At 38.1% G+C, this 15,961-nt stretch overlaps 1 protein-coding gene across 26 annotated transcripts in view; it reads left to right on the top strand.

Moving 5' to 3' along the window:
- The window catches only part of LOC124642850 (ryanodine receptor), a 224,686-nt gene that overhangs the window by 188,842 nt on the left and 19,883 nt on the right, over nucleotides 1-15,961 (top strand). For all 26 annotated transcript variants that reach the window (XM_047181570.1, XM_047181580.1, XM_047181574.1 and 23 more), the window contains 12 exons: nucleotides 2,514-2,642; nucleotides 3,134-3,268; nucleotides 5,684-5,863; nucleotides 6,905-7,025; nucleotides 7,540-7,650; nucleotides 8,524-8,651; nucleotides 10,985-11,115; nucleotides 11,678-11,838; nucleotides 12,513-12,714; nucleotides 13,218-13,379; nucleotides 14,544-14,700; nucleotides 15,397-15,599. In XM_047181570.1, coding sequence (XP_047037526.1) covers nucleotides 2,514-2,642; nucleotides 3,134-3,268; nucleotides 5,684-5,863; nucleotides 6,905-7,025; nucleotides 7,540-7,650; nucleotides 8,524-8,651; nucleotides 10,985-11,115; nucleotides 11,678-11,838; nucleotides 12,513-12,714; nucleotides 13,218-13,379; nucleotides 14,544-14,700; nucleotides 15,397-15,599 — 1,820 coding nt within the window. The remainder of the gene's footprint in view (nucleotides 1-2,513; nucleotides 2,643-3,133; nucleotides 3,269-5,683; nucleotides 5,864-6,904; nucleotides 7,026-7,539; nucleotides 7,651-8,523; nucleotides 8,652-10,984; nucleotides 11,116-11,677; nucleotides 11,839-12,512; nucleotides 12,715-13,217; nucleotides 13,380-14,543; nucleotides 14,701-15,396; nucleotides 15,600-15,961) is intronic.

Consider the following 15,961-nt stretch of genomic DNA (forward strand, 5'->3'; position numbering starts at 1 on the left):
TAAGTGTCCTACGCTGTTGCAGCGGAGTAATCTTAAAGTGGCGAAGGCGATGCTCATAATTAGCTCTATAAGGGCAGCGGTGGTCCTTGTACCTCAAATATTTTGTAAATTTGCGTTGTACGCGCTCAATGCGGGTTTGGTGTGTTCCGTAAACTGGATTCCAAACTGCAGATGCGTATTCTACTTGTGACCTTACGTAGGAGTTATAGAGCATCTTTAACGCAAAGGTCCCCTTAAACTCTTTGCCTATTCTACTAATAAATCCCACCATTTTCATAGCTTTCTTGGTCACTGTATTAATGTGTGTGTTAAATGACAAATCGCTGCTAATAACTACGCCTAGATCCCGAATGTTCGTGACTTGCTCCAGTTTTGTTCCATTTAGGGAGTAAAATGACCGTATGGGATGCTTTTTCCTCGTGAATGTAATGTGGTAGCATTTTTCACCATTGAGAGACATTCTATTGGTAATGCTCCAAATTAGCAGAGAGTCCAAATCAGATTGAAGAAGTGCAACGTCGTCTTCGTTATTTATTTCACGGTAAATTTTTAGATCGTCTGCGAATAGGGAACATTGGCTATGTTTAATGCAATGGACCACGTCATCCACGAATATAACAAATAGAATAGGCCCAATATGGGAGCCTTGAGGCACACCGGATGTAGCGATATATTCTTGAGATTGGTAACCATTTACCACCACTCTTTGTATTCTCCGACTCAGGTAACTTCTGAACCATTCTAGCATTTGACCATGTACCCCATGTCTTTCTAATTTGCGCAGTAGGATTTGATGATCCACTTTGTCAAAGGCGCTGCTAAAATCAGTGTAAAGAGCATCAATCTGTTTACCTTTATCGATGGACATTGAGATTTCGTCAACGTAGGAAACCAAATTAGTTACAGTAGATTTATTACTACGAAAGCCGTGTTGTTTAAGGGAAAGTTGTGATTGTACGTGGGATGTCAAAACTGAACAAACAAGGGATTCAAAAATTTTAGAGAACATGGACAGAAGTGAAATCGGACGATAGTTTTTTGCATCTGAACAGTCACCCTTTTTGAACACGGGAACAACGTTAGCTTTCTTCCATTCAGTTGGAAAGCTAGATGTTTTAAGCGATCTGTTAAATATAAGTGTTAAAGGCAGAGCCAGGTTCCGGGCACACTTTTTTATAAATATCGGAGGAATTCCGTCTGGTCCCGCACCTTTTGTGATGTCAATTCTGTTCATGGATTTAGCGACTTCTCTCTCTGTGAATAAAATGTAACTAAGTGTATTTTGGGGAAGTACATGTGAGTTTGTGTGTGGATGTGTAATTGGATCTGCGTTGGTGGAGTAAATTGTAGAAAAATGTGAAGCGAATAGTTGGCAAATGTCATTACCTGATGAAGCAGTTGAGTCGTTTAGTTTCATTGCAGACGGAATCGTGCTGGTGTTAGACTTTTTAGCCTTAACAAATGACCAGAACGCTTTGGGATTTGAGTGAATGTGGTTCTCCATTGTGTGTACATAGTTCCTGTAACAGTCCTTAATAGACAACCGTGCCCTATCGTCCAGCATCCGGTATTCAATTTCATCACGCGGGTTGCCATGTAATTTAAATCGTCTTCTAAGCTTTTCCTTTTCGTTAAGGATTTTAACTAATGTCTTGGAGTACCATGGGGGGAAACTGCTATTCAAACGTTTTTGTTTTGGAATGTTCTCAGTAATAATTTTTCTAAGGTGGTCGTAAAACACTTCAATCATAGAGTTAACATTCGAATGTGATTCCAGACACTGTAGCCAATTAATTTGTCGAATTTTGTCATTGATTACCCTGTAATCGGCTGACCTAAAATTAAAAGCAACAGGCTTGTTTTGTTTTAATGGCTTGAATAAATTCAAGTCGAAGCTAATTTCAATTGGGGGATGATGGCTGTCTACTTTAGCTATGAGTGAAGTTGATTTGCTTACAACAGTTCTTTTAATGTTAGAGATGACTAAGTCGAGTATTCGGCTATTGTTATTTGTGACAGCATTGAATTGGTGTAGATCATTCAAGGACATAAAGTCAATAAGAGAGTAGCCCAAGCTGCTGTTAAAGTTTGAGGGCACTGTAGTCATGGAGCCCGAGTTATCTCTGCCGCACTTCCACTCAATAAAGCCAAGGTTAAAGTCTCCAACAATGATAACATCTTCACCGGTGGCTTCAATAACGCTTGTCGCCTGATTTAAGAAGCTGTCCAAGTTATGTTGCGTTACAGGTGGTGGCAAGTATACAGCGCATACGTTAAGTGTCCGCCCATTATTTATTTTCAGACGGACCCATAAGTCTTCTAGGGATGTTTCCCATTGACAGGCCCGAGAGGAGTGGTATGCCTTGGATACGGCGATAAGTACACCACCACCTTCTTTGCGTAATGATGAACTGGAAGTCCTGTCTCTGCGGTATATGCTATATTGACCATTGAACATGTTGGGAGTTTCCGCTGACAGTTGCAGTCGAATTAACAAAGGCACTGGTTTCCAGCAATCATTCGAAGACGCAGAACTAAAGAAGAGTGATGTGGTAGAAGAAGGCGAGAAGCCTGACCCTCTCACGCAGCTGGTGACCACCTTCTGCCGCGGCGCCATGACCGAGAGGTCCGGGGCTCTGCAGGTATGTCCTACATTAGTTAATATGTGATGTGTTTGTTACATAGGAATTTTCAGGAAATAATAAAGTCGTCTATACCGTATTTATTTATTTATTTATTTAATAAGTACAGTGACAGACTACAAGCTAAGACAATCAAGAAAAACAACAATTAGCATACAGTACATATATAATCGGCCACGGCTATTCGTTCAAAAGAGCATTCTCTATTTCCTCACTCTCATAACCCAATGACACTTATTTTGTCAGCCTTGATTTACTTTTATATAAATACATAAATAAGTTCGACAACCAGTTTTACCAAGAGGTATTGGGTTGCCGGGGTATTGAGGAGGTCAGATAGCCAGTCGTTTCTTGTAAAGCACTAGGTACTCTGCTGCATCTGGTTTGACTGGAAGCCGACCTCAACATAGTTGGGAAAAGGCTAGACAGATTATGATAGACACCTATGTACAATAATACAGTTTTTAATCAATTTATTTGTCATTTCACAGGAGGATCCTCTATACATGTCCTATGCCCACATCATAGCGAAGTCCTGCGGGGAAGAAGAAGAAGAAGGGGGCGGGGAAGAAGAGGAGGGGGGTGGAGAAGCCGAGGCTGAGGATGAGGGTAGAGCTAGTATACACGTGAGTCAAATATCGACTTTATGGACGTGCTAATAGGGTGATAATTTAAATATATGGTACATGGTACATAACTGCCTCGTTGGTATAGCTGTCGCATCGCAAGTGCGGCTGCTGAGCACGAGGTCTCGGGTTCGATTCCCGAGTCGGGCCGAAATCGCTTTGTGGGTTTTAGAAGACTTTCACAAAGCAGCCCGGAGCCTGGAAGCTGGTGATTGATACACCCGTGCATCGGAGAGCACGTAAATGTCGGTCCTGCGCTTGATCTCTCTCCGGTGGTGTCGGATTGCCGTCCCATCGCGCTATGAGAGTGAAGGAATAGTGAGTGCGCCTGTGTCCAAGCAAATGCTCGTGCACTATAATATGTCCTGCGCAGCATAATCGGCTAGGGGGACATCATCATCATCATCATCATATGGTACATTATCTTGTTAATTGGCGATGATGATGCTTTAAAGAATGATTGTATGTTACATGCAGAAAACAGTGGATATGTTTATGGTATGTATTTTAAAGTAGGTGCTTTTAAGATTTCGTGAATATTTTAACATCTCTAAACTAAAATTCTTCCAAATCGTTCAACGGTTATCCAAAAGTATGAACGACAGACAAGTCACTTTCGCTTTTATTTTTGTATTTGCTTTTTGTCCCGAAGGATCCACTTCCCGCGCCTGGAAGAATTAGAATTAGAAAAAAATGATTTTTTTTATTGCTTGAAATATGGTTACAATAGGCATGATGACAGTAATTAAAAATCATTAAAATATTATACTTATTAAATTAAAGTTGAAGCTTGGAATATAAAACGCGCATTGTTTTCTTTTTTAATAATGTGATTAATATTTATTTTTATAAAATAAAACTACGAAATAAGGCAATCCGCCATGATATCTTGAACACCAATCAGAGCGCGTGACGTCACCTTTTGGTCGACGCATTAAAAACTCGCACAAACGTCACATTTCGTATTGTAAACTTCCTCTGCGAATGTCTGTGTTTTCATTAATTAATTGTTTATAACGAGTACTATTTGAATGTAAATGTTATTAAAATCGAATATAAAATAACACGAATCATGAAGCAAGGATTGATTAGGCAAACAACGCTAATTTGCCTAGAATCGATATATGCTAGGAGAGTTTTTGGCATCAAATAAAGATATCTTTAGGATGCAAAAAAGATGTATTATGTCTATGTGTAAACTAAAAGTAACAGACAGTTGTGCACCTTTTTAGGGTTCCGTACCCAAAAGGTAAAACGGGACCCTATTGTTTTCGCTCCTCTGTCCGTCCGTCCATCCGTCCGTCCGTCCGTCCGTCCATGTTGGATTTTTCACAGATGATATATTTCTGTTGCCGTTATAACAACAAATACTGAAAATTTGAATAAAATAAATAATTTGGGTGGCTCCCATACAACAAACGTGATTTTTTTTTATGGTACGGAACCCTTCGTGGGTAAGTCCGAGTCGCACTTGGCTGGTTTTTTACCATTTAGACCTCGTACAAAACCTATATTATACTAGAATCTAGAAAACTATGTAAAAACTCACATCAAAGTGATCTTCACAAAAATAATGGTGTGGGTAAAAAATACTGGGCAATATTGGTTTTGAATCTCGCCTTGCAAGTTTAAGCCACTTTTTTCGTATTTTTTAATGTGAGAAACCAGAGAAACGTACACAAATAACTTAAAATGAGTTGTTATGGATGTGTTCTTACACTGGGGGACCCCACACCACTTATACACTTTCGAATTCATATTTAATAATACAAAAAAATTTAATTATTGAACGAGCGTTGTTTACTTGCATTTTGTCAACCCAAGGCGTGACGTCACAAGTGACGGCATGACACTGACAAGCGTTTTCGCGCCGGATTCAAAGTGGACAGAGAAAAATGCAATTATTTGACAAAAAACTTCGCATTTTTTTAAAATTAATGATTTTCCGTATAAAATAGACGTATACCTACATCATACAAAGGAATTTAAAAATTTGTCATCATGCCTATTATAGGTCTTAAAATACAATTATGTTTCTTTATATCTCGCCTCATATTCAGCATGCAAATTTAGTATAAAAGGGCATAATTCTTAATACCATACAAACATTTTAACAAATGAAATTTTACAATGTCAATAAATTAGCAATTATTTCAAAAATTTAACTTTGACAAAACTAAAACATTTAAAATATCAAATTAAAACAAATAAACTGTCAAGAACTAAAAATAATACAAAAATATAAAAATTTAATAATACTAGATTGGCTAAAAAGCTCATTTATCCTTTCTCAAACCCTGGTCTATTCTTGTACCAAATCTCTTTTAAATATCTCGTAATTGGTTCAGTGACAGTCAGACAAACATGTTTCACATTAGTAAAGAATACAAATTAACCTCCATTTCCCACGCCCAGGAACAAGAAATGGAGAAACAGAAGCTACTATTCCACCAAGCCCGTCTCGCCGATCGAGGAGTAGCAGAGATGGTGTTACTCCACATATCAGCTTCCAAGGGCCTGCCCAGCGAGATGGTGATGAAGACACTACAACTAGGCATCAGTATACTCAGGGGAGGCAATATTGATATACAGATGGTGAGTAAATCATAGAATTAGTGGAGAAACAAAAGCAATTATTCACATATAGGCTTCCAAGGGCCTGCCCAGCGAGATGGTGATGAAGACACTACAACTCGGCATCAGCATACTGCGGGGAGGCAATATTGATATACAGATGGTGAGTACATCTTAGAATTAATGGAGAAACATAAGCAACTATTCACATATCGGCCTCCAAGGGCCTGCCCAGCGAGATGGTGATGAAGACACTACAACTAGGCATCAGTATACTCAGGGGAGGCAATATTGATATACAGATGGTGAGTAAATCATAGAATTAGTGGAGAAACAAAAGCAATTATTCACATATAGGCTTCCAAGGGCCTGCCCAGCGAGATGGTGATGAAGACACTACAACTCGGCATCAGCATACTGCGGGGAGGCAATATTGATATACAGATGGTGAGTACATCTTAGAATTAATGGAGAAACATAAGCAACTATTCACATATCGGCCTCCAAGGGCCTGCCCAGCGAGATGGTGATGAAGACACTACAACTCGGCATTAGTATACTGCGGGGAGGCAATATTGATATACAGATGGTGAGTAGACCAAAGAATTAGTGGAGAAACATAAGCAACTATACACATATCGGCGTCCAAGGGTCTGCTCAGCGAGATGGTGATGAAGACGCTACAACTAGGCATTAGCATACTGCGGGGAGGCAATATTGATATACAGATGGTAAATAACAGTTAAACGCATTTGCGCAGAAACAGGTAATTCGAAATGACTGGAGAGAGATTTGCACATTGGAATTGATGCAATTTTTTTTTAGCACAAATCCTTAGTAACTAAAGGCATGTTAAACACACACACTCTTTCTAGAATCATTAAAATGGCTAAAAAAAATATAGGATCCGACTGATTATCCCTGCTTAATCCCCTAAAATCCCCTAAAATAAGTAGGAAGACTTAATGATATCCTAACCCAAAAAAAAAACACCCATCACTTCAGAAATAAAGCAGTATTTCTTTTTGCAAAATAACTAATACTCCTTTTACCTTCTTCCAGGGTATGCTGAACCACCTGAAAGACAAGAAGGACGTGGGCTTCTTCACGTCGATCGCTGGTCTCATGAACTCCTGCTCCGTGCTCGATCTCGACGCCTTCGAGAGGAATACCAAGGCGGAAGGTTTGGATAAGTTTAAATTGTGCTTATTTCTTTATAGTTTAGTTAATTTTAGGTTTATTTTTTGGGTAAATGACGAACATAATAAGACAGAAGTATGTAAGATTTTTTCTATGTAAGTAGGTATAAAAGAAGATGTGACCAAATAAAGTTGGGATAAAAGCAGGAGGATTAGGATGAAATGTTCAAAACCTCCGAGACAGTAACCAGATCGAGTTTTAGAAAAAGATGGTATTGTAATTCAGAGCAATAAATGGACCATATTTTTTTGGAACCTGTGTATTTTTTCAAGGGATTTTTCGTGGGAACACAATAATAATGAAGAGTAATCTGTTCCATTAACTATACACAGGCCACTTCCAACGCAGAGGACTACCTATATTCAGCCGTGGACGTTCTGTTTCAGTTATTTCATGTTCTTTTGTTGTAATACTCTTTCTGTTACGTGGTTTACGTCAATCTGTATGAATAAATGGTTTTTCTTTTACTATTATCTAAAACCCTATACCTTCGTCAGGTCTGGGCGTGGGTCTGGAGGGCGCGGCGGGTGAGAAGAACATGCACGACGCGGAGTTCACCTGCGCACTCTTCCGCTTCATACAGCTCACTTGTGAAGGACATAACCTGGGTCAGTATTGTTTATTTATACTCCACATACATACTTTCAGTATATACCTAATTTCTAAGGTTTCTGTAATTGTCACACGCCCGTGGTTTTGTGACACTTTTCATACTTTATGCTACGGAAGCTTCGAAGAATACTCGTGGCAAAATAGGGGATTCTAATTTTGTACGTAAATGGCAACTGTTTTACTGGACCGTTTAATTTGATCACTAAAGCTGAACTTCGGATATTTTGTAGGACTTACAATCGGACCGACTTTCGTAGGCCGTTCTAGCTAAGATTTTTCGACAGACTTTGTGGGACATCTATGGGACGTCACTATTGTTAACATTGTGTTCTATTTCTCTCCTACGAAAAATCGGTTACCGATTATCGGACATGGGTGGGGGCGGCCGAATGCAACAAAACCTTATATAATACACTAGCATAGGAGTTGTGGTTGTAGAATTGAATTAAAGGCACCTTTGTAGTTATGTGGATTTATTGTATCTTCTCAGTGTTTACAAAAGTTATACTTTGCACTTTAATAATGTAACTACAATCCTACAGTGAGAGTTAAGAAGGACACGTGGTATCGCAACTTAGTCTCCCTAGACACACTCTTAAAGACTGCTAGGCTATCGAATAAGAGGGTGCTTACTGAATATGAGTGGACTGCGGGGCTATCGCACTCGGATCCGTCTAGTTAGCGAATGATCTGGTAGGCCTCCGCTGGCCTTTATATAGTCGCCGCGGCCGTTGTTGTCGTTGCTGTCGAAGACTCGGTGACACGTTGTTTGTATGTGTGCGGGCGCTGGCGGTGATGCGTCGTTGTATTGAGTTGTTTACTTGGCATGTTACACTAGTGAAATATAAAACAACGCAATCTATCTTCAGACTGGCAGAACTACCTGAGAACTCAGGCGGGCAACACGACGACGGTGAACGTGGTGATTTGCACGGTGGACTACCTGCTGCGGCTGCAGGAGTCCATCATGGACTTCTACTGGCATTACTCTAGCAAGGTATGTGATCATCACTTCTAAAGGGAAAAACTAGTGAAACATCGCTTAGAAAAGATGTTTGGAATTTTATTTTTGTTTCTGAAATCATTGTGATACCATTTTATGAAAAAAGACACACACGTCTATTTCAAAGACAATAAATGACAAATAATTTAAAAGCTTATAAAGTAGGTACTACATGTCGCAGATTCAAACGGATTTGAATCCACGTGTTGGTGATGTTCGTCCGCCATCTTAATATGTATTTCTCGGTCAGTGCGCACACCCGGCGCCGGCGACGTCTCAGGAGCAAGCATAGACATAATATTAGTAAACAGGACTGCGCATATAAACCCAAAAAACGAGCCGAGTGAAACAGTTAGTACGGAGGCTGTCTGTCCCTTTCTAATAGGGTGACTATGAGATTAAGCTATGTGAGACAAATCCGAATTTGCTAAGATTATTAAACACAGATTAGTATTGAAGTTTTAACTTACGCAGTTTGTGACCTTAAGATACTAATAAAGGCTTTTAATAATTAGCGGAAATTAGCAGTATAAAAGCAGGAAGATTCGAAGTGAAGACTGTTTTTTTTTGTATTTCTACTTCATATATAGACTGCTGAGCCATTTATGTCGCCTTTCTTCATTTTTTGGGAAGCTATAACAATAGTACAACAGTTTTAAAATCCATCACCCATATTTTGACTCGTTACAAGAATTCATGGGCACCCTAGTTGTTTGGTTTACGAAAATGTTATTATTAGCTAACCTGTGGAACGATATATTGCAACCACCATAGGATTCACTTTTGCAAGTAGAAACGCAACACTTTTTCACCATTTTAATAGTTTAAATTGATTTAATACAAAAAAATATAAACAAAATTTTAAATGCTGATTACGCGCCAAGAATGTTCAGGGTTACCGCTAGAAAATAAAAAAAAGCAAAATAAAAATTTATGTTGTTTATGTTTTAATAATAAATACGAATAAATTAATGCGATTGTTATTAATTTGTTGACTTACAATTGTTAAAATAAGATAAAAATATAAGTGATTCAATTGTTTTTGGGAAGACAAAACTTTTGATCACAACATTTTTTATGCTGGCAAGGTGTTAGAAAGAGACAAACAGCCTCCGTTCGAACTATTCCTCTCGGCTCGGATTTGCCTCTGTGTATTATGCAACCAATTTAGTACCTTATTGCATTAGAATAGAGTTCATTTTCGTAAATATATATTTTGAGCGTGCGCAATCTTGTTTAGTAATATTATATCTATGGGAGCAAGAGAGCGAGCTCCATCGACATTCACACTACTGACAGATTGAAATGACACAGACAACTGTCACTGTCAAACATCAATATGAAGCTCACAACATTCAGTCTAGTGTTGCTACTCGAAAAATAAATAATTATTCATTCTCCGACATACATAAAGAAGGTGTTAAACCCTTTTTACCGAGGCCAGCACATTAAGCTTCTCTAACTAATACATATTTCAATTGGAACATAAATATAATTTTAGGGACTTTAGTTAACTTGCAAAAGACTCACGTTTGCTAAGGCTTAGATTCCGAATAGTACTGGTTCTTTCACACATATACTTGCCCAATACGCTTATTAACATCTTAAGGGATTGTTCACACCAAACGTATTGTCCGCCGCTGACTGTGAGTATACTCACTGTCTGCCCCAGTGTGAACGTCGACTCAATTTGCAGTACGCGTACTCACCAAGCCGACAATAAGCTATAGCGTACGATGCGCTACATGTGTGAACAAAAGAATAGGCTCATGTAGGTTCACACTAGATGCGTACGCTGAGCGGCTGACTATTCAATACATAAAAGAGCTCAGTATTTGAACCCCCCAATCTTTATACATAACAGATGCTATGTCTTCCCAAGCGCATCTTCGTAAGTTTCTATCACTAAATTCTTCTGAATTCGCATTCCAAATACATTCTCTAGAATGTACTTCTGCAATAAACTTTTCGGTGTCGAACATCGCGAGGTGTCACGTGTCACGTCTGTCCTCATTGAAGTTTGTTTCTCGAGTGTATTGCGGCCGACGCGCGCGGCGGTGCGGGCGCGGCGGAGCGGCGCTATTCGGCAACTGCGTCCGCGTAGCCAATCCGCGTCCGCCGTGCATAGTCGCGTAGTAAAATAATCGGCCACTGAGAGTAAGCGACAACAGGCGACGTAATAGCGTATAGTCGGTTCGGTGTGAACGACAATTTCAATATATATGGAAAAGCAATAAACTGCGTAACGCGCGCTCACAGTCAGCGGCCGACAATACGTTTGGTCTGAACGATGCCTAACTTAAACTTATGTCCATTTTTTCTTACAGGAACTAATCGACCCGGCCGGTAAAGCGAACTTCTTCAAGGCGATAGGCGTCGCTTCCCAAGTGTTCAACACCCTCACTGAAGTCATACAGGGACCCTGTACGCAGAACCAACAGGCTTTGGCTCATTCTAGGTATTTAAACTTTTTATTTACTTATTTGTTTATTTCCTGAAAGGACTCTTTGTCGCCATCGATATATTTATTTTAATACTAGGTTTTTGGCGTTATTGATAAATATATTAATTTCAGTAACACAATATCTTATTTTATAAATAATTATAGTAATATTGAACACTTAATTACGCCGTGAAGACATGATGTCGAACAAAATTGGCGTATAGATAATTATATTTTCATTTTTCGATTTTCAATTTTCCATGACACAGTAACATGACACATGATTTAAAATTATTATTATTTAATATTGAAATATCAACTTTAGCAGGTTTAGCAATCTCTTTAAATTTTAGATAATCCAGCAAATAAGCTTTCCTGACAGCAATTTTACCCACGAAACATGGGAAAATAAATGCTCCTTCTATAAATGGGCTATGTAACACTGAAAGATTTTTTCATATCAATCCAATAGTTCTTAAGGTTATTTACAAAAAAAATGTCTTTAGCTTTATAATATCATTCTAGATCATATTACCAAAACCACCCTATAAAACCTCAACTAACATTATTTCCTCAGGTTATGGGACGCAGTAGGCGGTTTCCTCTTCCTGTTCTCCCACATGCAGGACAAGCTATCCAAGCACTCCTCGCAGGTGGATCTGCTGAAGGAACTCCTCAATCTTCAGAAGGACATGATTACTATGATGCTGTCCATGCTTGAAGGAAACGTTGTTAATGGTATGTGGCTTTAATTCTTAACAGCCGTTCCCAATTATGTATCTATCCATTGATTTGGTTACTAGAAATAGGATAAAGGATCCCAATAATCGGTCTATCCATAGATTTGGTTACTAGAGATAGGGACCTTGTAAAATTCATCGTCTCCCGAGCCTTTTCCCAACTATGTTGGGGTCGGCTCCCAGTCTAACCCGATTCAGCTGAGTATCAGTGTGCCACAAGAAGCGACTGCCTATCAGTCCTCCTCGACCCAGTTACCCGGGCAACCCGATACCCACATAATAGTATTATTACTAATGTCAAATTCCTGTCTTTAGTAAGAAAAAAGAGATTGATAGAATGATGGAATTGTCGGGTTAATCATTGATTAATTTCTGATTTAAATGTCATTTACAAGTCGAAGTAGTAAAAATATAAAAATAGTCAAGGGCGAGTTGGACTCGGTTACAGAGGTTTCCGTACATAGAATAATTATATAAAGTTTATAAATCAACTTTATTATGATATTTTTTTTGCAAATCAAAGAATATGCACACGGAAACATACAAGTTGAGAATATTTTGTAAAAAAAAATAATTAAAATTTCAGTATTTGCTACAAAAAATAATCTTTCATTTTGTTTTTCTTTAGTTTAATTCAAATACCTTCATAATCAAATTCCTCTTTCTTCCCAGGTACAATCGGCAAACAAATGGTGGACACACTAGTAGAATCAGCCTCCAACGTGGAACTGATCCTGAAATACTTCGACATGTTCCTGAAGCTGAAGGATCTGACTTCCAGCGCCAGCTTCCAGGAGATCGACGCGAATAATGATGGGTGGGTCCTGCCTAAGGACTTTAAGGAGAAGATGGAACAGCAGAAGAGTTATACGCCGTGAGTTTTTTGGTTTTATAAGTTTTGTGGGTTAATCTTGTTCTGTAAGTACCTAAAGTAGTATCATGTATGATGCGCCTTAAGCAAGTTTTCGCGGAGACGTTTAAAAACAATAAAGCCTAAATTCGTATGAGTGTTTGAGGTTTTGACAGTTGCAAACAATTTTAACACAATATGGGTTATACATGTAGGACATATATAAATTAAAAATAATAAAGTATTGTGTGTAGTGTTAATAATACGTGAAAGCATTCGAATTAACCAACGATATATGTGCGAACCATTAAAGAGATAGTTTTAGCAAATATCTTTTTGTATCCCATATAAAATCATAGTCTCTTACATAAATATACTTGTCTAAAAAAATAAAAGAAATTCATTACCGATGAAACCAATCGTAAATCTACTTCAGGTCGACGACCTTATTTAAAATTACAAATTAATATCGATAGGTACTCCTCACCAATTTTACCGATTCACCAACGCTATTATTTCCTTAACAGCGAAGAAATCGAGTTCCTCCTGGCTTGCTGCGAAACCAACCACGATGGCAAACTAGACTACATAGGATTCTGCGACCGTTTCCACGAGCCCGCCAAAGAGATTGGCTTCAACTTGGCAGTTTTGCTTACTAACTTGTCAGAGCATATGCCTAATGAGCCTAGGTAAGTAATATTACAATGTAACTTTGATTTGATTAAGTTAAATATTTTATTCAAGTGTCTAATAATAATCACATTTACAATCAGTCATGAGTTCAACAAGAATGCTCTCTGCAACAAACGAGTAGCATTATGTCACCATAGATCATACATTTACAAAATATGTGGAATATAAGTTAGAAGATGAAAATCCTGAAAGTAAACCTTGTACATATGTGTGCAACTTTTCCAAAAAAAGGCGTAAGATGCGAACGTGCATTGCGACGTTATTTTCCTAAAAACGCTAAGCAACCGAAATAAATTGATAGCTTTTTTTTTATTCAGTTTCAATCCATATGCAACATTCTAGGAAATTAAAATAAAATACTTTTCATCCCACCATCTCGGAAAGAGTAGTTTTACCCTTTGATATCTGAGCGCAAAAGCCGTTTTTATCCTCTAGAGCGGCAAAGTGATTTGAATTTAGAACATCGTGTGCAATACTCCATTTGTGACAATCTTGATAAGACTTTTTAAACAAATCCATATTAAACAAATAAAATACTGCTTAAAATAATTATTCAATTAATTAAGTATTTTTTATTATTGTTTTTACACAGATTTTTAACCTCGTTTCATTTTTAAACTGAGTTTTCAAATAAATGAACTTTAATAGGTACTTCTTTTTAATTTTTAACTCATATGTGCGCGCCATTTTGTTTTTTTTTTTGCATTTAGTAATTTCCTCGATGAGGTGGGATGAAAAGTTACGTTTGCACTCGAGTGCAAAGATTTTTCACCTTGTGCTCTTTTGATTCCCTCGCTATCGCTCAGGATTCTAATTATTGAAACACTCGCTACGCTCGTGTCACTCGCTACGCTCGTGTTTCAATTTTAGAATCCTTCGCTTGCTCGGTCATCAAAATTGAGCCCGCGGTTAAAAAGCAACTTTGCACTCTTGTATAACAAATAACTATTATTCTTGAACTTCAATTGTTACAAAATAGGAACCAAGATATACCTACATAGTATGAAATAGGTAGGTACTTGTCATATAACTTTTAGAAGAAGGCATGCTGCATCACCACAAATTGGTTGGACTATCTTTTTTTAGCATTAAAACCGTAATAAAAAAACTGTTGGAACACTTCATTGCTCAGTTAATTAACTAATATATTCTTCCACCAGATTGGCCCGTTTCCTAGAAACGGCAGGTTCAGTGCTGAACTACTTCGAACCATTCCTGGGCCGCATCGAGATCATGGGCGGCTCCAAGCGCATCGAGCGAGTCTACTTCGAGATCAAGGAGTCTAACATCGAACAGTGGGAGAAGCCGCAGATTAAGGTATGTATGTTATAGTTGTAGGCAAAGTTTTATCGTTATCTCAGATTATTTTTTTTAGCCGATTTCAAAAAAGGAGGTTTGAAGTTTGACCTGAGCGTATGTTTGTACGCCATTATCTTATAGTTATCGGCACGAATCTTGAGCTCTGACCTTCACCTGCGCAGAAGTAATTTATTGGGTCTTTTTTGTGGTATGAAGTGAGGCGCGGGGGCGGGCTAAAGCGGTGATTGGCCCGCAGTGCAACGCGTCATAGCCGTCACTCGGGATTGGTTCTTTGCTAATAAATCACTTCTGCGCAGATGTAGGTCAGATCTCAAGATTCGTGCTGATAACTATACGTTTGACTGAACCAATTTTAATAGATGATTTGATTTTTAGCAAAGTGTTAGTCAGACTTAAACGAAGGTTTTACATACACTAACGAGAAAGAAAGGTTAATTTGGTAAAGCATCTTAAAATAAAGACACTTACTATCATTTATTGTTTTGATGGAAAAAAAAAAATTTTTTTTTTTTTCGTTGTTGAAAGCAAAACAAGTATACAGCTTTATGCCAAAAATCTGTAACGTCATATTTTATATTTTTTAATGTTCATAATACATTGCATGGAGAGTGAACGTTTTAACAGTTAAAAGTAGGTATTGAAGTTGACTAGTTTTTCAAATACAGTAAACCTTATACTTTCTTCTGTTTCCAGGAATCCAAACGCGCATTCTTCTACAGCATCGTCACAGAAGGTGGTGACAAAGAGAAGTTGGAGGCTTTCGTGAACTTCTGCGAAGACGCCATCTTTGAAATGACCCACGCTTCCGGTCTAATGGCGGCTTCGGAAGAGTCTGTTGGCGGAACGAAGAATAGGGAGGCTAGTTACATGTATATGGGTGATGATGATGATGAAAGGTGGGTGAGAACATTTTTTATATTTGTTACTGTAGCTTCTTTCAGCACCAGTGTTCTGTAGGAACTACTTCGTGTATCCGGGTATAAAGTGACCTTCCTCGCTAAATGGACTATTTAACACGGAAATAATTTTTCAAATCAGACCAGTATTTCTTGAGATTTGCTCGTTCAAACAAATACCTAAGCAAAAAACCCTTCGCCTTTATAATATCAGTAAAGGTTTCTATTTTATATTTCTATGTAGATATAAATAAACCCAAGCTACTCTATTTTCTCCAAGCTACCTTACTGCGTTTTCTATCTAACTATATAACCGATTAGACATTGTAATTTGACATAATTTATACCTATGGAGCAAAATT

Source organism: Helicoverpa zea, chromosome 26 (assembly GCF_022581195.2).
Source record: "Helicoverpa zea isolate HzStark_Cry1AcR chromosome 26, ilHelZeax1.1, whole genome shotgun sequence".
Taxonomy (NCBI): domain Eukaryota; kingdom Metazoa; phylum Arthropoda; class Insecta; order Lepidoptera; family Noctuidae; genus Helicoverpa; species Helicoverpa zea.